This window comes from Ambystoma mexicanum, chromosome 3q, assembly GCF_040938575.1.
Source record: "Ambystoma mexicanum isolate Mex_15411 chromosome 3q, UKY_AmexF1_1, whole genome shotgun sequence".
NCBI lineage: Eukaryota > Metazoa > Chordata > Amphibia > Caudata > Ambystomatidae > Ambystoma > Ambystoma mexicanum.
This window is the reverse complement of record NC_090926.1, coordinates 1,265,571,240-1,265,592,142: the sequence shown is the minus strand read 5'-3', so window position 1 is coordinate 1,265,592,142 and position 20,903 is coordinate 1,265,571,240. Positions and strand designations below refer to the sequence as shown.

At 46.5% G+C, this 20,903-nt stretch overlaps 1 protein-coding gene across 3 annotated transcripts in view; it reads right to left on the bottom strand.

Moving 5' to 3' along the window:
• The window catches only part of LOC138447860 (lysosomal alpha-mannosidase-like), a 493,239-nt gene that overhangs the window by 275,687 nt on the left and 196,649 nt on the right, over positions 1 to 20,903 (bottom strand). For 2 of the 3 annotated variants that reach the window (XM_069604300.1, XM_069604301.1), the window contains 2 exons: positions 12,701 to 12,898; positions 10,862 to 10,959 (listed from right to left, as the gene is read on the bottom strand). In XM_069604300.1, the coding sequence (XP_069460401.1) occupies positions 10,862 to 10,959; positions 12,701 to 12,898 (296 nt within the window). The remainder of the gene's footprint in view (positions 1 to 10,861; positions 10,960 to 12,700; positions 12,899 to 20,903) is intronic. The other variant, XM_069604302.1, reaches the window with a different exon arrangement.

Here is a 20,903-nt window from a genome sequence, read left to right as displayed (position 1 = left end):
TATTTATACTACAACTTTCAGTGTGTAAGAGTTTACTTGGATACCTGTATTTACTGATTTCATTGTACAGCTCTACAAATCACATTACCCCTCTTAAGATGAGCATGGCTGCTCAGTCACTCTACCAACTTGTGTAGTACAGGCCTATATTAAAAGGTGGGTTACCGAATACCAAGAGATAAGTATTGTAAAGTCCCATACCAATTGGACTCTACAGATTCTTACGTAAAAGGAAAAGAACAAGTTACTTACCCCTGTTAACGTTCCTTCGACTGGATGTTCCTCCCACTTATTCTTCATCTTGGATATCTCCAGCTTCAGCTGCTTCGGAATTTATTTTTCAGCAGTGGGCGCTGTGCGTCAAAGCAGTCGACTCGATGTCCCTTGAGGGCCTCTGTCTAGACGATGATGTAATCAAAGGCATATATAGCACGCGCAGTACCCATTGGCTTCAGTTCTTGTTTTTTTCGTGTCATTCTCAAGTGGAACTACCCGCGTCAGCACAGGTTTGACCGTACTAGGCTCTGAAGGAGCAAAAGCTGTAATGCATGGAAAATTCTCCTGAGGGGTAGTCTGGGAGGGCGATGAAGAATACGTGGGAGGAACATCCAGTTGAAAGAACGTTACCAGAGGTAAGTAACTTGTTCTTTGAATGGATTGTGTCCTCCCACTTATTCCTCATCTTTGATAGACTTTCAAAGCAGTGTTTATTTTGGTGAAGGGAGTATGAATTTAGCTATCAATGGTTTCAATTAACAGAATGGAGGACAGCTTTTCCAAAGTTTCCATCCTGACTTAGGGAAGAATAAAGGCAGTAATGCTTTGTGAAAGTGTGCATTGTAGACCACGTAGCTGCCTCAAATGTTTTTGATAGGAACACCTCTTTGAAGAGAAAACGAAGTAGTCATGCCCCTGGTGCAATGGGCCCTCAAGCCTTTCTGAGGATCTTTGCCCGCAAGCCTGTAGCAATTTGAAAATGCAAGAATAATCCATCTGGATAAGGTCTGCTTTGTTACAGCCTGACCCAATCTGTGACCCGTATAGCCTATTAATAGTTGATAATCCAGACGAAGTTTGGAAAATCTAGAAATGTAGAAGCTTAGAGCTCTACGTGGATGAAGCCTGTGCAACCTCTCTTCCTCCTTGCCAGGATGAGGTGGAGGATAGAAAGTGGGTAACAATCTTCTGTCCTACATGAAAATCTGAAATGATTTTAGGCAAACATGAAGACTTAACCCTCAAGGCCACCTTGTCCTTGTGGAATACCGTAAAGGGTGGTTTAGATGATAGTGCCTGCAACTCACTCACTCTACGGGCTGAAGTTAGTGCTACCAACAAGATGCTCTTGAACGTTAGTAACCTTAAGGGACGTGAATGGAGTGGGTCAAATGGTGCACACAAGGAATTTTTAACACCAGATTAAGGTCTCAAATGGGAACCTGAAAAGGAGATGGAGGGAACACATTAGTGATCCCCTTCAGGAATTGTATTACCAGGGGTATCTTAAAGTATGAAGTTTCTTCAGACAAGTGCTTGAAGACGGAAAGAGCTGCCAAATAGCCTTTAATTCTTCCAATCTGGAGCCCCAGATTGGCTGCATACAGCAGAAAGGACAACACCTGTGGTGTTTTACATAGCAAAGGGTCCACATTCTTTTCCCTGCACCAGCTGGATGGGGGGTTCTTCGGGAGTGGGACACCGGCAGGTGAGACGCGGTATCCCTTTTCTTTTTACACATTTTCAACACGACAGACAACGGACCAATAGCCGGGCCATTTACCCAACATGTTCCAATACCAGGATCAGGCATGGCCAGGCAATTGAACAGAATTGCACATGCCTGACGGCCCTTTCCCTTCTCCTCAGGGATAAAAAGGTGGAGCACGAGAGCACAGGACGAGCAAGGCAGACCGCATGACGTGAGAGCTAACTCAGCATGACAGTTCAAGAGGAGGAGAAAGACTGCACATACCGAAGGGGGAAACAAGCTGAGAAGCGACACTGCTCTGCAAGTCTAAAGTCCCGAAATACAGTGTGCTGAAAAGAGTGAACCCGGACAAGGGATGTTGACAGCGAACTGTATGAAAAGACCTTAAGATTCATGAAAGTCACAAAGAAGTTGCATTGAAAGCCAGAGGGAACCCAATCGGGGGAGGCAAGCAGTCAAGTCAGATCTGAGTCCGAAGGAGGGAGATCCAGGCATGGAAAGTAATCACCCCAAAGCTCATTTTGGAAGGGAACTGTTTTGTTTGTTTGTTTGAACCCATTAACCGCTGGATGCCGATCGCTATGCTCCAAAGTCCCACCTTGTCCGGTGCAGAAAACATGGAAAGGGTGACCTCAAGCATTGCATCCGGACTTATTTTGTGAACACTTCTTTCTTTCTCGAAGTACATGATCCCACACACTCTTTGTATTTAGCGTAAGGACTCGATGGGAATGGGGATCATGGAAACACCGGCAGCATCTCGTAATGCTGCCAGTGTTTCCTCATCCGCCTGCAGGCGGGCGGTGTTAAACCCGCCAGGTCAGACCTGGCGGGAACATCACCTCCCGCCTGCAGGAGTTGTGATCGCCCGGCATGGAAACGACGGTGGCGGCGGGTTTACCGCCACCGTTGTTTCCATACCGGGCGATTTGTAATGAGGCCCAATGTCATTCTGAACAGAAGAACGGTTGTCAAATTATTTCAATATATTCTATCGCTTTGTGGGCTAAGGTCTTCCGACCTGAAAATCGTCGACCCAAGTTACCATCATCAGAACGCAGTCTCTCACTTATACATCACTTCCCTAACTGTGAATAATCTCCATAGAGCTGCAACAGAAGATCTACTAAGATTGTACTATGATCTAATTGAGTCCACCAGAAAGATCAGGGAATCTTCATTAAAGGACCAGAAAAGTGACCCGAAAATACAGTATCGGGCTAGTCGACAAAAAACTTCTTGAGGACATCTAAAGACGATAAACAACCGCGCTGAACCTTTGTTTGCTAGGTCCACCACTGACTCCAAAGACCACTGAGAGCAATCTGGAGAAGGTGTTACCGCCGACGTTGGGGTTTCTACAATGTCCTACTCTACCCAAGACAAACCTAAACCTAATTCCAGCACGAATGATGCTGCAAGAGAAATTCCAACCACAAGTAATCAACTTCAAGAAATATCTAAGAAATCTTTTTTGGGGTTAACTAGACAAGTCCAGAATGACCCCCAATTTCAAATGCCAAACACTGAAAGTAGGCGAACACTCCAAACCATGTGGTCATGGCTTCCAAAAGCTTTAAACCTCCAACGACAAAGATAGAATCCCACAACACACTTCTGAGACGGCTACCCGACTTGACACGAACCTACAAATGATCAGGATGTGTTCATGGAACACTAGAGGGTTTCAGCACGTAACCATGTCAAGATACATTCACCTGGGGGATTATGGCATCATATGCCTGCAAGAGACATGGCTCTTGCAAACCCCGACTCTGGACGGCTACGAAATTAGTGCCGCACCAGCCAAAAAATGCATTGCCGGTCGACCCACTTCTGGCCTTCTAACGGCTATCCGAAATGGACGCGGCATCACTCTAGCACAAAAACTTAAGGAAAATCAACTGACGTTATCAGTAAAATTAAACTGGTCGACAATAAACGCTAAGGGGAAGACAAATACCACAATTGAATCCATTATAATAATTAATGTCTATTGGAACCCTGTTGTAATTGAAACGGGGAAATTCCTCGCTATGCTGGAGCATGAAATTGACAAAGCGTTGGTCACCCACCAGGTTGACCACATTATTATATGTGGAGACCTGAATGCTCAGGAACAAAAAACAAGGAGGAGAAGGAAGTACATCGTTTGCCAAGAAAACGCCTTCTGAAATACGGGCCTCACAATGGCTGAAAATGATGAAGTCAAGATGTTTCTTCCATCTTGACTCGGTCTTTCCCAACCCGAGCCGTATCCCCTCTTGGGAAAAAAAAGATTCCTGTTCAACGATTGATCACATCTTTCTGTCACAACCTTTTCTCCAATCATTTCTAACTTTTGAAGTGGTGAGGACATCAGCCAGTGACCATAACCTTCTTCAAACAACTTGGGCCTCAATAAGTGCTCCTTACGTGAAAATGTCCGCTCTCATAGAATCCAATAACCAAGGAACGAGACTAAAACTATCAGAGGGTGCCATAAAACCCTGACAGCTGAATACAATGACTTGGCTGACAAGGAATATCTAACTCGGGTTGATTATACTCCTTTGTCAACAGCCTACAAAGTCCAGTCGCGGAAGCAAAAACAACAAGACATACAAATAAAACACGTCTTTGATAAGCTGGTGGTAGACAGAAAGCGTGAATTAAGGAGGTCCTTGAGATATACCAAGAAACTAGACCCAACACCCGCTTTAATTGCATCTATTGAGGCCAACAAATTATACAAAACATGGCTGCGAGCACATCGAAGTGTATTATATCAACACGACACAGAAAGCATCCTCATAGCCATAAATGGCAACCATGCCAAAGACTTCTGGTCTTTGCTTCGCTCGACATCAACCGGTCCTTTACCTTCTTTATAGAATTGAATTGGTGAACGAACATGGGAGACCTATTTCACAAATCTTTTCTTACCACCTAACACCGAGATTTTAGGACCTAGGAGATAAGATTTGCCCTGGATAGGACTAGACAATAAGGCTGACATTCTCGACTTAATAAAAAAACTAAAAGCCTCAAGGGCCCCGGGTCCCGATGGTATATCTTACCTTGACCTGAAAACTCATCCTAAATCCTGGGCCAGCCTACTGAGCAAGATCTTTGGTCGATGTGCAGACTCGAGAGCGATTCCATCTTCTTGGAACACGGCAAACGTAATTCCCATCTACAAAAAGGGTAATAAGGCAGATCCAGATCATTATCGCCCTATTGCCCTTCTAGACCCGATAGGCAAAGTATTCGGATCTTTGCTTCTTCGCCATTTCACAACTTGGGCATCGAAAGTCGCATGCCAAGACCACCTGCAAACAGGATTCAAAAAGAATATGGGCACGGACGCTAACATCGTTACCCTGAGTACCCTTAAAAATAACGTTTTAGAAATAAGACCTAGACTGTTTGTAGTTTTTGTGGACCTCTCCCAGGCCTTCGATTGAGTGGACAGATCTAGATTATGGTCGAAACTGTCTCTCTCGAAATGTCCGAACAACATCCTGGAGCCAATACGAGCCTTATATTCCAATACCACGATGCAAGTTCATATAAACCATCAGGGGTCCCTCTCAGCAAAGATTAAAACAGCCAGAGGCGTGAAGCAGGGCTGCCTCTGGCCCCAGTCTTATTTTGGAATTATTTAGGTGACTTTCAGGATTGGGAAAAACTAATACGTTCCTTTCCCCCCAAAATATGTGTAGAAAAGATCAGTCGCTTACTCTATGCTGACGGCCTAGTCCTGATAGACCTTACACCAATAGGCCTACAGCGTCAACTGAATAACCTACAGCAATATATGGCGGAGAACAACTTGGACATTAATGAAGGAAAAACCAAAATGATGATATTCGTAAAAACAATCACGAAAAAGGATAAGGTGATCCTTCGCTTGGGTTCAACTACAGTTGAAAGAGTAAGCAACTTTAAATACTACGGGTAACCCTCGACAGTTCTGGGAAAGAAAAAGCCATGCAACACGCCCTATATGATAAAACTAAAAAACTCAGTGCTCAAGTGAAAGCTATTGACATCAAGTATGGCCATTTCTCGACTATCCCAGTTCGTGACTTCTATAAAAAAATATGTGATTACGGTTCTAACTTATGGCGTGGATGCTATGCCTAATTTACCGACTGACATCTGGCCAAAACTGGAAGCAAACTTTTGGGGAACGGTGCTGGGTCTTCCCAAATCTACTCCACTAGCCTTGATCAGACGCAAACTCAGCCTCACATCGCTAACTTGCTGCCGTCTTATGTTATACAGGAAATGCAGATTACCGGAGACTACCTATGTTTATAAGTTGATCAACCAAAAAATGACAGGGTCTTCCAGCGTCATGCTGACTAGATGGAAGACAGAGAACCTAGCTTTCTTAGCGGATGCAGAGAGCTCAGAGGAAGAACTTATAAACAACCCAGTAAAAGCTGTAAAAAAGATAAAAGAACTGGATAGGATATGAACACTTGAAACTGCTAACAAAAACAAACTTACCAAGCATCTCCCTCAGACTTCCAAAACTTGGACGTTTTACAGAACTATATCAAACTATTCGCAAATAGACTAGCTCGAAATAACTATAAGAATTAGGCTGAATTTGCTTGAAACCAAAGAAATCTTGGCAATTAGAGGACTAGCAACAACACATTTCTGCCGTTTTTGCAATCGATCAAAGAAACCATTCGTCATCTGCTCCTGGTATGTCCAGCGACTCAAAGTATCTGTCTAAAATATCTGCTTGGCACCTTATCAAGCTTTTCTCTTAGGGACGAAGACCTATGCTGGCAAAAAACTGATAGGAGGGGACAGAACATCATGGCTATTGGCGACGGTTAACAACATGCAACACATACTTAAGGAGATGTTCCCCTTAACGCTTGCGATGCTGTAGTTATTCAGAAGAACTTCCTTGAATGAACTTCTACAAAATCAATAGAGAACTTTAAAGTCTTTGCAAAGCTCTCTGACTCCAGACAGATAGACTTACAATCTTCAACCTGAATGAATGAATGAATGAATTGTTTATTTTGTATCTTCAGCTTCTTTTTGTAAAAATGTATTTTAGATTATATACAAATAAAACAAAAACAAAAAAAGAAACCTGTTTTGTTTGAACCACTATGATTGAAAGTCCTTTCTGTAACATCTGGTACTGCTCACATCCCTCTTGAGATAAGCCTGGCTGTTCAGCCCTGCTACCAACATACTATGTGGTACAGACTTATAACAAAGGTGAGAAAGGTGGAGGCCTTTATGGAACATGATATAGTTGTCTCAGGAGAGGAGTCATATGTCAAAGTAGGTGATTTATGGTCTCCTCTTCAACTTCATCTACGAGGTGTGGTGGGAGCCACTCCTAGACCTGGACCTCTTAGCCTTCTTTCTTCGAGGAGCATCACCTCTCGCTTCGTGAGGCTTTGACGGGGTAGTCAATGGGGATTACTTATGGGACTCTACCTACCGCCAATTTCCCCTTACGCTCCTTCAGAGCTTTCCCAGTCATCGATTGACAGGCCGAGGTCTTGCAAACCACAGACACCACAAGCATACTGGATGCGGATCGGTCAGCGACATCTTGGCATCGCAGTATTGACACTTTTTAAACGCAGTCTTCGGGGTAGTCCGTGTCGAAGATGAAGACATTTTTGGATATTTTATCAAGGAAATACTGAAGTGCGAAGTAGTTCTCGAAGCGTAAGCTTACTTGAAAAAAATTGAACTGGAGCCAAAGGGCGCTGCGTGTGCTTTATATGCCTTCGAAGACATCATCCTCGAGACGGAGGCCCTCAAGGGACATTGAGTTGACTGCATCTAAGCAGATCACCCTCTGCTGAAAAAGAAGTTCTGAAGCAGCTGAAGCTGGACATTGGAGATATCAAAGATGAGGAATACATGGGAGGACACAATCCATTCGAAATGTGGATTGTGACTAGACAATTCTATTTCCAGCCACACACAGAACTGACTGGGAATCCAAAGGTGGACCTCACAAAATTGCATTCCCTTATTTGGGGGGGTGGGGAGGGGATCCATCCTGAGGGACAGCAACACGCAAGATGGCAAAAGGACTGACGTCTTAAAACACTAAGGAGCAGCCATATTGAGTATATGGTACGGAAAACGGTTAGGAATGCTCCCCATAAGTGTAAAAACAAAAGGTACTATGTCTTCGAGCCTGTCTGGGGCAGTAAAAACAAAGCTGGCACATGGGTCCCAAGGTTTGTAGTAGTGCTATAGAATAGACTTAAATGGGGCAAAGCCCCTCTGAACTGGTAGCCTTAAGGATTCTCCAGAGCCCCGAAAAGGAAAGCTAGTGAGTTGGGTTAAAAAGACCTCGGTCATTAAATTTAGGTCAGGATAACAAACAGTCAGCTGATATATCGGGAGGCCCACTAAAAGATACATCTTATCTAACAGACAGCAAATGGCCCGGAAATCATTATAACACTTAAATGAATTTGCCTTACAAACACCATTCTGACAATAATAAAGATCTTCCCCATTCCAACAACCAAAGAATTAAAACCTCAAACTACGAAACCTTCTTGTGGGCTTCTTTCTCCAGTTCGCACAGGTGCTAGGCTGCAGTTAGCCAGTGGTAGCCCACCTGACAGGAATTTGCATGACTAGGCATACCCCCATATGGTGTAAGGCCTATTTAGTGCACACCAAGTGAGAGATCAAAATGTTTCATCTCCAGCCCACCAGCATCCCTTGAAATGCGGCACTGCTCCCATGGCATCTCCCATTCTGTCCTCACTCACTCAATCTAGGCCTTCACTGACCAGTAGCCTTAACTCTCCCCTTTTTACCCCCAACCTCTAGCCAGTTTTGGGGAGAATTCTCATAAATGTGCGCTTTCCCTTCACCTTAGAGGCCCGCAGCAACTTTGCTGGATTTTCAGGACTTGATTTTTTTACCTGGAAGAGTGTGAACCTTTGTTCCCACTCTTTCAAGTATTTTGATGTGTGTTTTACTCTTGTGTTCCTTGATTATGGTGTTTTAGACAACTCTATAAGCATCATCTTTTCATGTGTGTTACACAGCACCCTCAGTGCAGTGACACAGGGAAGACTTACAGACTCTCCCAAGGTTTAAATACCTTCTCTGAGATGAACTATGTTTCCTAGAGAATGTAAAGTTAAAATGACTTCACTAGTCTTTTTAAATTCCAAGACCCAGCACACCCTGTCTTACAGGAGAGTGCTGGAGGGTATACCTTGTGTCCCCTGCGTCTAGAAAACTGATGTAGCAGTCAAATGCTACCCTTTCCTCTCAGAATGGCTGGTGGCAGTGGTATTATCATGATTTTTCCGACCGCAAACTATTCGTTAGCTCCGGTAGCTAAAATCCACGGGAGCCATGTTTTTCCATATGGTGTCTGAGCCCCCTTTGTTTAAACGGGTCCCAGTCTTTTTTCGCCATTTCTTTTTGGAAAGGTCCTTCTAGTGTTTGTCTCTGCGTGCCAAACCAGGTTTGGTCCCTTTGTTCCATCACCTTTGGAGGGCTTCAGTACTGAAGACCGCCTCTGGCGCCTGATTGTCTGGGGTGGGCAGGAAGTGAGGGAGGTGCCCGAAACTCCCTGTGCTGAGTCTCTTAGGAGACCCGAATGTACTCTATCATGATTGGCTGGCTGACTGTCCGGCAAGAGCCACCCTGCTTGGTGAGTGGCAGCTAGGCTGGAATGAATGGCAGGAAACTAGATAAAAGGCAAGTCTCTGGGCTTGGAAGGCAGAGTGACCACTGGAAAGAAAGAACCGAAGTCGAGCTGAAGGAAGACAACTCCTGCAACTCCTGGACCGTTGGTTTGCCCGGTGAAGCCCTGCTGCAGGTCTGAATCGCCTGAAACTCCTTTGACTGAGAAGCCCCTTCAAGGACGAAGGTTTCCTTTGAGTTGGTAGGACCAATCAACTCGTAAAACACCTGGACACGGTCTCCATACTAGTCGAATTTTCCACAGAGTGCTGAGGAAAACCGGATAGCCAGTGAGAAGGAAACCAGCTTGTGGACTTTAAGGTGCAGCCATTTGAAACCAAAGTTTTGCTAGCTTGTGGAACCGTTCCCGTGCAGTGCAGGAGCCTCCCGACATCCTCTCTCTTGTCCCCACGACTAAGGCCCAGGAACAGCGAGGTCTGCAGGAACAACAGCTTCAGCTACAGCTTTTCTTCATTTTAAAGGTGCTGTGCAAACCCGATCGAGATAAAATTTCTCCCGCAACAAATGTTCGTACAACTTTTGCAACTTTCAGGCCTGATCAGCTTGTGACCCCTCACATGATTATTTTGTTCGCAAATTACTTCTGAGAACTTCTACAGAGACTTTAGCGTTTGGAAACCAGAACTGTTTTATACTATACAAGCCTTTTAGCCCATTGACTTTGGCCTATTTTATTGCAATGCGTTAACCTCCTGGTGAACTCAAAGACTCTGAAATATCTAAGAACATTTGTGATCCTTTCTGTGCCTATTCTAAGAAACCTTTGCCATTTTACTGCTCTAACTGGATAACCTGAATGCCAATTTGCTCCTACTTCAAGTAGTGTAAATGCCTCAGAACCTTATTTGAGTACAGTACTGCATATATTTAAGTGAGATATTAATTGCCTCATTCTAGTGAATGTTTTGGAACTGACTGTAAAATAAATTAAGAAGTGTTTTACCAAGAAACCTTGAGGAAGAGTCTCTGAGTAATTGTAACTGAAAGACATCTGTGTAACATCATTTACTGCTCACATTCCCTCTTAAGATAAGCCTGGCTGCTCAGCTCTCTACCAAAAGTGTGTGGTACAGACTTGTACTAAGGATTGGTGTTTGCTTACACCTGTAGACAGAAGTGTGTGTGGTGGTCCCAGAGGGTCCTGCAGCCTAACACCCTTCACGCCTCCTATGCCCCCCTACCTACTTTTACCAGTAGCCTCCCACAGTTCAAGCTTCTCTGACCAGTATTCACCCACCCTATCCATGGCCTCCCCACACCCAGCCTCCCTCACCACTAGCCCTCCTCCTTCCCAACTGACCCCTTGATTCTCCTGCCTCACCAGCAGTCTCCTTCACCCACCCCTGTGCCTCTCACACCAGTGCCTTAGTACCCCCTCCTCACTTACCAGCCTGATATCAGTGCCATAGCCCCCAAACCCCACACCACACTTACCAAAAGAAGTTCTGCAGTAATGGCAGGCGGATGTCCTTGTCAAGGTTCTCGATCTGGCAGAGAAATCCAGTGTTCGGGTCAAACAGAACTCGTATGTGCTGCAGGGAAAGGAGATCAGCAAGTTTGTCCTTGTCTACAAACACATACTGTACTTGCAAGTTCCTCAGCCATGAGAAGGAGCTGGGACCACAGACTAGAGCGAGACAGGCTTCCTCCCAGTGGAGCTGGGACAGTCTACAGATGCCTTTCTAGTACTGCTAGGTTCGGGGTGGGTAGGCACGGACTGTCCACACTTCAGAGTTTTGGTGAGGCCAGCAGTATTTTCAGTGACACTTTAAAGTAAGACTGCAGATTTCTCCGGAATTGTGCGAACAGACCGAAAAAAAAGTCTGAACACACAAAAAGTCAGAATCATGCTACCACCAAAGGTTCGAACCTTTGGTGGTAGCATGAATCGAAGGTAAGTAAAAACAAGTGTATACAGTATAGTGAGCGGGGGTTGGAGGGGACACCCCCGCTGAACACCCGACATGAAAAAAAGGGGGATGCGGGGGAGTCCCCCGCAACACCCCGCTCACTATACTGTGTGGTATTTTGAGCAGGGTGTTGGCAGGGGACACCCCGCAGCACACCCGAGAAAAAAAAAAAAACAACGGGGGCTGTGGGCGGAGGAAACTCCAGCAGCCTTCCGTATAAAAGAAAAAAAAGAATGAAGTCTTAAAACACTAAGGAGCAGCAAGGAAGTGAAAGGGAACTGGCACTGCAGGGACACAGCGTGAAGAAAAGGTATGTAGGGTTTGTTTATGTTGGGGGTGGGGGGTGTTGTGGGTGTGGCCGAGGGGGTGGTTGTGGGTGTGTGTGTGTTGTGGGTGTGGGTTTGGTTGTGTAGGGGTTTTGAATGTGTGTTTGCATGTGAAATGTACAAACCTTTTGTGGTTCGTACATTTCACATGCAAACTATTCCGTCGCGGGCAAATCAGCCGCGGTCGGATCACTTAGATCTGATTCTTCCAGTTGTGATGCTTGTGGGGAGGAGGAAGTCAGCTCCCATAATAGGCCAGCTCTGTTCACAAGAGCGTCCTCCTAGAGGAGTTATTCATTTATGGTTTCTTTGCCCCATTACAGTATTTTCATGGTCCCCTGGCATATCCTGTAAAGCCCAGAGAAAGTAGTACCCTGGTAAAAGCTCCTTACGTCTGCAGGCACTTAGACGATGAAGCAACACAATTTACAGTCAAGTCAATGTCTTTGAGGGCATGCCGAAGGAAGCAGACCTAGTCAAATCTAAACTGAGTTTTAATATGTGAATAACCTAGTTACCCAAAATAAAGTTTGAGATGTTTATGTGCTTGCATTTTCCTGTATAATCTATAGATTGTTTCATCTGTATAGATCAGGTATATGGATTTTATTATGTTTTGTTTCAATGAACTGTTTGCGCTTAAATGATGGGAGTTGACGAAATGAAGAGTACAAGCACCAACAAAAGTAACCATGGTCTTCTGCAGCAGGAAGTGGACTGCATCAATTAAAAGGGTGAAGGAACGGTCTGTAGCTCTTGCTTCCCATCATCTGGTGGTATGGAAGCAAACTTTCAGAGCCTGCTGGGAGATGAGCAGCGATAGACCACCTCCACTCTGGGCCCCACCTATGCAGTGCCTATCTGAAAGAGGTAAACTAAATACAGCTTCAGTACATTCGAACAATAAACAAAAGTGACTTTTTCGTATAGATTAATATAGATTTACAAACATGGATGTAACCCCCTAAACAAGACATGACACTTGCCAGATAGATGCAGAAAGCTCATGACAACAGGGAACCCTGCATTCTACTTACCTCATTCTCGATTTGCAGGGGTGTGTTCCCCACCCTGTCACTTTTCTGCTCTCTTGGGCTTGAAGCTTGGCCAGAGAGTCTGGTGACATTATAGGTTGTAAAGCCCAGAGGTGGCACGAAAGCCAGGAAGAGGAGTTCGCTAGGAGCAGTGCCCTTGTCCCGTCGGACAGCCCTGGTGAATTCAGACACAGGGATGACCTAACCAGGAAAACAAAAACAACACATGCAGTAAAGTGTGTAGAAAATGGCAGTACAGATGATAATGCCATAATGCACAGAGGTGGCCACCCAGAGCACTTACTAATAACCTTCTAAAGACACCACCGAAACACTCAAACCAATCAATGAAGAAAGGGTATCCAAAGCAACTACTCAAAGGCTGTTACAAGAGCCTGGTCTACAGACTGTTTCCTGCTCTTATCCTGACCCTCTAGGTGGTAGTATGGCTGAGCAGTCCAGGCAAACTCTTCCAAACGAGCAGTTAAGTTAAAAAAGTACAGTAGGCACTTTCAAGTGACACAATAAGGGGCAGGACCACCCAATATATTTATCAAAATAAATTCAGGTGTAAAAAGTCATGCAACAAAGAAAACTACAAAATTACAGGTAAGAGAATACAGTTTTCAGTATGATCAACTAACAGGGTGGGAAAGTGGTAGTCTTGTAAAGTCCAAAAGGACCATCAGAGCGATTCACAGGCCTCTATGGAGCCAAATCGCCTCAACCGCAATACAGTTCTTCCGTCTGGAATAAAGCTTGACCACGAGTGGCAGAAAGGTTCCCAATGCTTTTCAATGGCCTAATCTTAGTATATAGGCAGATACAGGGTCTGCAATCGAAGCCCCCCCCTCCAACTGCAACAGAGGGGCTAAAAGAAGGTGTTAAGCAAGATTGTATGTAGGAACCCTGTCGGAGACTAAATCAGCCTTGTCCTCTTGGCAATAGGTAACCCAACCTTTGGTATACATATGTACTACACAAGTTGGCAGAGTGACTGGACAGCCAGACTTCCAAGAGGGGTCAAAGTGCGCTGTAGGGTGGCAAGTATCCAAATAACACATATACTCAAGGTTTCTTTCTTGATTTAATCATTATTTATTAATTGAACAGTCAATTTTAGAATAAGCCTTCTTTAGAAGGGAGCAAAAATTGGCAACAATATAAATACACTTCTTCTGTTCAATAAAGTAAGTAGATACGCTTTTGGGATGTCACACAGATTTTCGTACACCCTGAGGTGACTTCAATTGCTAGGACACTGTGGACATTTATATGACATGAATTACTCACTGTAATAGCATTTCTGATGATTGTATCTGCTTAGATTCACATGCTGTGCATATGGTCTGACATCCAGTGGTAACCGCGGAGTATTGCATCTTGTCTTTCGGGGACCGAAAGGGGACGTCAGCATAGGCGTGTCTGTAACATTATCCCTATCGTGATGTGTAGTGTACCCAAAATCCCTCACGCGCCGAGGTCCCTCCAATTGTATTTTTTCTCCTATGAGGGAGCACAAGGCTATAGTGAGTGAGTACATTAAGAGAGAGAAGTAATAAGACGTCTATGATTCTTCCACAGAGCGGGGAGGCAGGGTGGGCGCATGTGACTCTAAGCAGATACAATCATCAGAAATGCTATTACAGTGAGTAATGCATGTCTTCTGATGCTTGTTAATCTGCTTAGAATCACATGCTGTGCATAGAGTAGCAAGCAGTACCCGGAGTTGGAGGTGGGTTGTGAGAAGGAACAGTAGTGAAAAGATGTCTTAATACTGCTTGTCCCACCTGAGAATCAGATCTAGAATGAGTGTCTAGGCAATAGTGTTTTGTAAAGGTGTGAACATAACTCTAGGTTGTCGCTTTGCAAATGGACTCAAGGGTTACATTTGCAATGAATGCTATGGAAGCCCCAGTGCCCCAAGTAGAGTTTGCTCTAGGCTTGAAGGGCAACTCTCTCTTAGCAAGAGTGTAGCATAGTGTGATGCATTTAACAATCCATCTTGAGATACCTGACTTAGAGACAGGATCCCCTTCTCTGCCAGCTGCCACTGAAACGAAAAACTGGTTCGTCTTCCTTAGTGGTCTCGTCCTTTCTATGTAAAACATAACTGCCCTGCACACATCTAGTGTCTGAAGGCTTCTTTCCGCCATGCTAGTGGGATTCTGGAAGAACGTTGGTAGTTCAATCGCTTGGTTCACGTGTAACTTCGAAATGAAGTTAGGCGCAAATCGGGGATGAGTGCGCAGAACCACCTTATCCCTGTGGACTAACAAAAGGGTCTAGAATTGAAAGGGCCTGTAGTTTGCTAACTCTGATAGAAGTGATAGCCACCAGGAAGGCCGTCTTAGTAAGGTCTTGCTTTATGCATTGGTTCAAAAGGAGACACCATGAGTCTGTTTACTACCACATTGAGATTCCATCCCGGGAACTGGATTAGAAACAGGGGGATGAGTTCTCTTAACCCCTTCCATAAAGGCCTTAATCACAGGTATTTCCCACCACAACACCTTCTGTTGTGATGTGGTGTAGGCTGAGAGAGCAGCCAGATGAACCTTTAGTGAATTAAAAACCAGACCTGAATTTAACAAGGGGGTCACATACAAAACAATGTGGGTAGGAGAGCAGTCAATGGGATTGACGCCCTTGGTATTACACCAAATGACAAAGCGTTTCCACAAGCTAGAATAGCAATAGCGAGTATTGGGTTTCCTAGCTTCTTTGAGTATGTTCATGCATCTCTGAGGGAGCTGAGGAGCCAGCCCGCTAAGTTCAGAGTTTGCGGGCATGGGTGTAGAGTCTCCGCTCTGTCTTGATACAACATGTTGTACAGGCAGGGTAGTTTCACCGGAGGGGAGAGGGACATTTCCATCAGATGGGAGAACAAGGGTTGGTGGGCCCAAATAGGGGCCACCATTATGATGGTTACTGGTTCGTGGTGCATCTTGTGCACAATCTTGTTAAGCAGGAGAGTCGGGGGGAAAGCGTATACAAATGTCCCTGACCAGGTTATCCAGAGTCCGTTCCCCTTGGAGCAGTTCTGGGGGCATCTGGAGGCGTAGTCTGGGGATGGGGAATTCTCCTGAGTTGCGAACAGGTCGATCTCTGGCAACCCCCATTCTACGAAGACGTTGGAGACGATGTCTTCGTGCAGACTTCATTCATACACTATGGGCAGTGGGAGATCTCTGCTGAGCACATCCGCTAGAAGATGGAGTTCTCCTGGGACGTGTTGGGACAGCAAGAACATTTTGTGTTTGAGAGCCCACATCCAAATGTTCTGGAACAGCTTGGGTAGCCTTGGAGAGTGTGCCCCCTCTTTGTTTAGGTAATACATGGCTGTGGTGCTGTCTGTCAGTACCAAGACTGTCTTCCCCTGTAGCTGTGTCTGAAAGGCCTTCAGTGCTTTGAATACTGCCAATAGCTCTAACAGGTCTACATGGTTGGATGCTACTTGTGGGTCCAGACTCCATGCACTATCTGCTGAAGCAGCTGAGCCCCCCACCCCGTGAGAGATGCATCTGTCGTGAGAGTGGCTTCTACTGCAGGGGTGGTGAAGGTTTTCCCCTTTAAGAGGTTTTCCCTCGTCCACCACTGCAGAAAGAGAACGACGGCTGGCGAAACAACTACCAGATCTTCCCATTGTCCGCTGGCCTGACACTACTGGCTGTTGAGCCACTCTTTCATGGGGTGCATGCGCAGACACGCGTGGGGAACTAAGTATATGCATGACGCCATCATTCCCAGCAGCCGCATGGCTTTGCGTACCATCACCTCCCGAGTGGCCACATATTGAGGGATCTGAAAAAGCATGTTCTGAACCCTTTCATTGGAGGGGATGAGAAGGCTGTCCTTCATCCAAATTAGAGCCCCCAGAAATTGTTTTACTTGACTGGGGACTAGACTGGACTTCCTCTCGTTGATGGAGAATCCCAGGCTGAACAGAAGGTCTACGGTCTTCTAGGTGTTTAAAAAGCATGTGTCGTAAGAGTTCCCTGTTATGAGCCAGTCGTCGAGGTGAGGGTAAACTGGGACAGATAGTCTGCGCAGGTGTGCTGCCACTACTGCCAGGACCTTTGTAAACACCCTTGGTGCCGAGGCAATGCCGAAGGGGAGTACCTTGAAATGGTAGTGTCTGTCCTCTATTATGAACCTTAGATATTTCCTGTCTGCTGGCAACATTGACATATGAAAGTATGCATCTTTCATGTCCAATGTTGCCATGTAGTCCCCCTGTTTCAACAGTGGGATCACCTCCTGCAGCGTTACCATACGAAACTTTTGAGGTTTTACAGATTTGTTTGCTGGGCGCAAGTCTCGAACAGGGCGCATGGTGAGGTCCTTTTTGGGTACAAGGAAGTACACTGAATAAATACCCTTGTTTACCTGCAGAACAGGGACGGCTTCTATGGCGTCCTTTCCCAGAAGCGCTTCCACCTCTTGATTCAGGATCTGCAGATGGTCTGGTGTGATGCGGCGTGATCGTGGCGATCTGAACTGTGGTGGTCAGGCAAATTCCACGCAGTACCCGTGGGCGACCGTCTTCATGACCCACTGGTCTGAAGTTATCCCCTCCCATGCCGCAAGGAAAGATGTTCATCGTCCCCTGACCGGGGTGACATGGGAGGGGACCTGGATTTGTTGGTCATTTCAGACCTGAGGCTGCGGCTTCTCTGGGGTCGCGGCCTCTGCCTCTGCCCTTGCTGCGTCGCTGACCCCTAAGTGGGTAGTTGGCGGTGCTTCCGGATGCTTGTACAGAGTTCGTTTCCTGTGTTGTAGTTGTTCTGACCAGCACGAGATTGGCCCTGAAAGGACTGACGTGAATTGCCTCCCCTTTGGGGGGAAGGCTTCTGTGTTATCTGTTGCAAGGACTTAAGAGTCTTGTGCTCTTTCCTGGCCGTCTCCAAAGCATCGTCGACCGCTTTACCGGAGAGATTGGTCTCTTCTATGGGTTTATTAATAAGAGCGGCCTGTGTTTCAGGCTTGAAGCCCGAGTTTCGGAGCTAAGCGTGCCGCTTGAGCAAGGTGCCATGCGCTAAGGACCTGCCTGCTGTCTCCACAATGTCCAGAGTGTTTTTTTATTATATTTTGATTGACGTGCCTGCCCTCGGCCACGATGGTGAGTATTCTGGACCTAGCGGGTTCAGGAACCTCCTCGAGACCTTCCTGTACAGGGTTCCATTGTCCGTCCGCATAACTGGCAAGCAACGTGGTATTGTTTGCTATGCGTGTTGTGAATGCAGCAGCCGAGGTCTCCCGTTTGCCTAAGGCGTACAACCTCTTCGATTCTTTATCCGGAGGTGCCTCCGCCGTAGCAAGAGGAACCCCTGCCCGTTTGCGGGTGGTAGTGACTACCAATGAATCGGGGGTGGCGTGGCCTTTAATATATTGAGGGTCACCAGGAGATGGCTGAAATAATTTCTCCACTCTTGGATTTACTGCCCAGGTCTGTGCTGGCGTGACCAGGGAGGGGGCCAACCTTTTACTAAAGTTCAGGAGAGGGATGGCTTGGCTTGAGGCGGGTTTCTCCTTGAGAATGTCCTATATGAAATCTTGTTCGGGTACCACCTCCTGAGTGGTGATTTTAAAGTGCTCAGCTGCCTTCCTTAAGATGGCATTGCAAGCCATTTGATCGTCCACAGGCGAGGCATGGCGGGCCAGAGTGGAAGGGGGGAATCCAGGCATAGGACATCTGTGTCCTGATCTTGCGCAGGGAGCGTCCATGGCTTCTTCTCCACTTGCTGGGTTTCCTCCCAGTTGCCCATGGCATCTGCCTGGTCATCAGTGTAATCTTGCAGGAAAGAAGGGTCTTCTTCCTCATTATATATATCTTTGTAAGTGTCCATCTGGACCACATCCTCCTGGTGGACAAAAGCAGAAGGGTTTTGAGAGTCAAGACTTTCAGGGAAACGTGAAGCCGACACTAAGAGAGGGTCTCCATGAGATTTTTTAGGGGAAGGATGTTCTGAACGCGGGACACTCCTTTCTAGGCGGTTCATGCACCCTTCGTACCTTTCCCTGGTCAATTTAGACAGATCGGAAGGGGCAAAAAGTGGAAAAACATTGCCTTCCTGTTGGCATCAAAATGTATCCCCAAGGGTGCTGGAGAAAGACTCCTGACTGTCCTCGTAGGCCTCGCGATCACTGGGTTGCCGTGGCATGTCGTTAGACCTGTCCGCGGTACACTCCATGAGTTGACAGTTCCTTAGGCGTCAGCCCAATCAGCGCGAGAATTTCCTCAATCTCCGCCGAATCGTTGTGAGATAATAGGTCAGGAGGCCTAGCGGCAGATTTACCACCTACCACGGCGCCAGAGGGCCTACCGGTAGATTTTTCACCTGCAGAAAGGCTATGGGGCCTAGGAGTAGGTTTCGGCGGCCAAACCAGATTTAGAGGGATCGCCCTTAATTTTGGAGAGCCCAGTCGCAAAATGCTGCAGTGGATGCAGGGAAGGCTGTTGATCTATCAGATCAGAGGATTCCGTTGAAATTTTCGGCGGCCTGTTCACCCGTTTTGGCTGAATCGTCAAAACCGGTGGTGGGGTTGAGTGCTTAGTGTATCGTTTCTATACACTGTTGTCGCCGGGTGTTGTCCCCAAAGCGAGACTTACATCGGGCCTAGAGGGGTCGGGGACGGGCGTGGCGGACCTAGAAACGTCTGCCTCCAGGTCTATGGCATTCGATACGGACGCCTGGTCATCATCAGTGCCCCTGTCACTTGCGGCGGGTGTGGCGGCGAGGAAAGAGGATTCAGCCGGCAACATACCGTACATGGCTCTCCGCTTTACATGGCGCTCCTTAAGGGTCTTAGGCTGAAGGACCCTACAGGTCGCACACCGCTTTTCATTGTGATCTAGGGGTAGACAAGAATTACCCGAACTGTGCTCATCTTTCCACGGGTACCTGAGCCTGCACTGAGGGCAGAACCTAAATGGTGTTCTTTCCGTAGCGAAAGATATAGACAAAGATGACCAGACCTAGAGGGCAGAGAGGGGGAAGAGGAGAGACATAGCGACAGATATGGCCACCACGACCCCACTGTCCCTACTGTGTAGGCAGGCCAGAGGGCCTGGCCACGTGGATGGCTCAGCCGCCGGATCTTAGGCGCCGAAATCTAGTTACGCAGACTTCGCCGAAGTTGTTGAATTGCTGTCGAGGTGACTTAAGGAAAATTACCGACAAGTCAGTATAAGATAAACAATGTCTCTTATGAGGAGCTCTGCTATAGGGCGACCAGTTATATGGGTGGAAAAAAATAATCTGAGGGGCCTCGGCGTGTGAGGGATTTTGGGTACACTACACGTCACGATAGGGATAGTGTTACAGACACACCTATGCCCACGTCCCCTTTTGATCCCCGAAAGGCAAGATGCAATATTCTGCGGTTACCAGTGGATGTCGGACCATATGCACAGCGTGTGATTCTAAGCAGATTATCAAGCATCAGAAATCACTTCACGTTTAAATAGTAATACTAAAGTTGTGACAAAAAGGAAAAGATTAGAGAAGGAAACAATGGTAAACAAGTTTCTCAAACAGGTGAGCACTTTTGACCCTACCCAATGCAATGTAGATTAACCCTTTCCCAGCTGACTTTTTGGAGGGATAGTTAAATCAAAGTCAGAGGTTAGAAGAGTCTTCAGAGAGCCAGGATGGCCAATGTCACTTGAGCAAAGTCTAAGGGAGCTGAGGCACTTCTTGAAGTAAGTTAACAGTCTTGCACAATTTCATAGAGAGTTTTGTTGAAAAAGAAATCACTGTTGGGCCACAAGCTGGGATGCTTGTGAAAGGCAAAGTTGCAAGCAGCTCTGCTACAGACAGCAAATGCAAGTCTCAACTGAGAGCAAGCAAGCTACACAACAAGCGGTAAGTACCCCTTAGTTCACAGTACCTTAGGTCTGAAGAAATTGGTTCGAGATGGCTTCTGTTCTTGTGGTAGTCCGGCAGATCCTGTTGTTCCTGGGCCTCAGTCGTGGGAACAAGAGGGATGACGTCTGGGGACTCCTGCAATACGGTCCGAAGGTCGGCGGCAGCAAAGGGCAAAGTCCAGATCAGCGTCACTTCGCGGTTTCAACTTCTTGCAAATAGCACCACCGCAGTTCTTGGACTCTTTGTGGGCTTTCCTTGTTCTGGGGTCCAGCACTCTTGAGGTGGCTGAGGCCTGGTCAGCCCTGCTTCGAGGGAGTCCGGAGGATCTTCCTGGA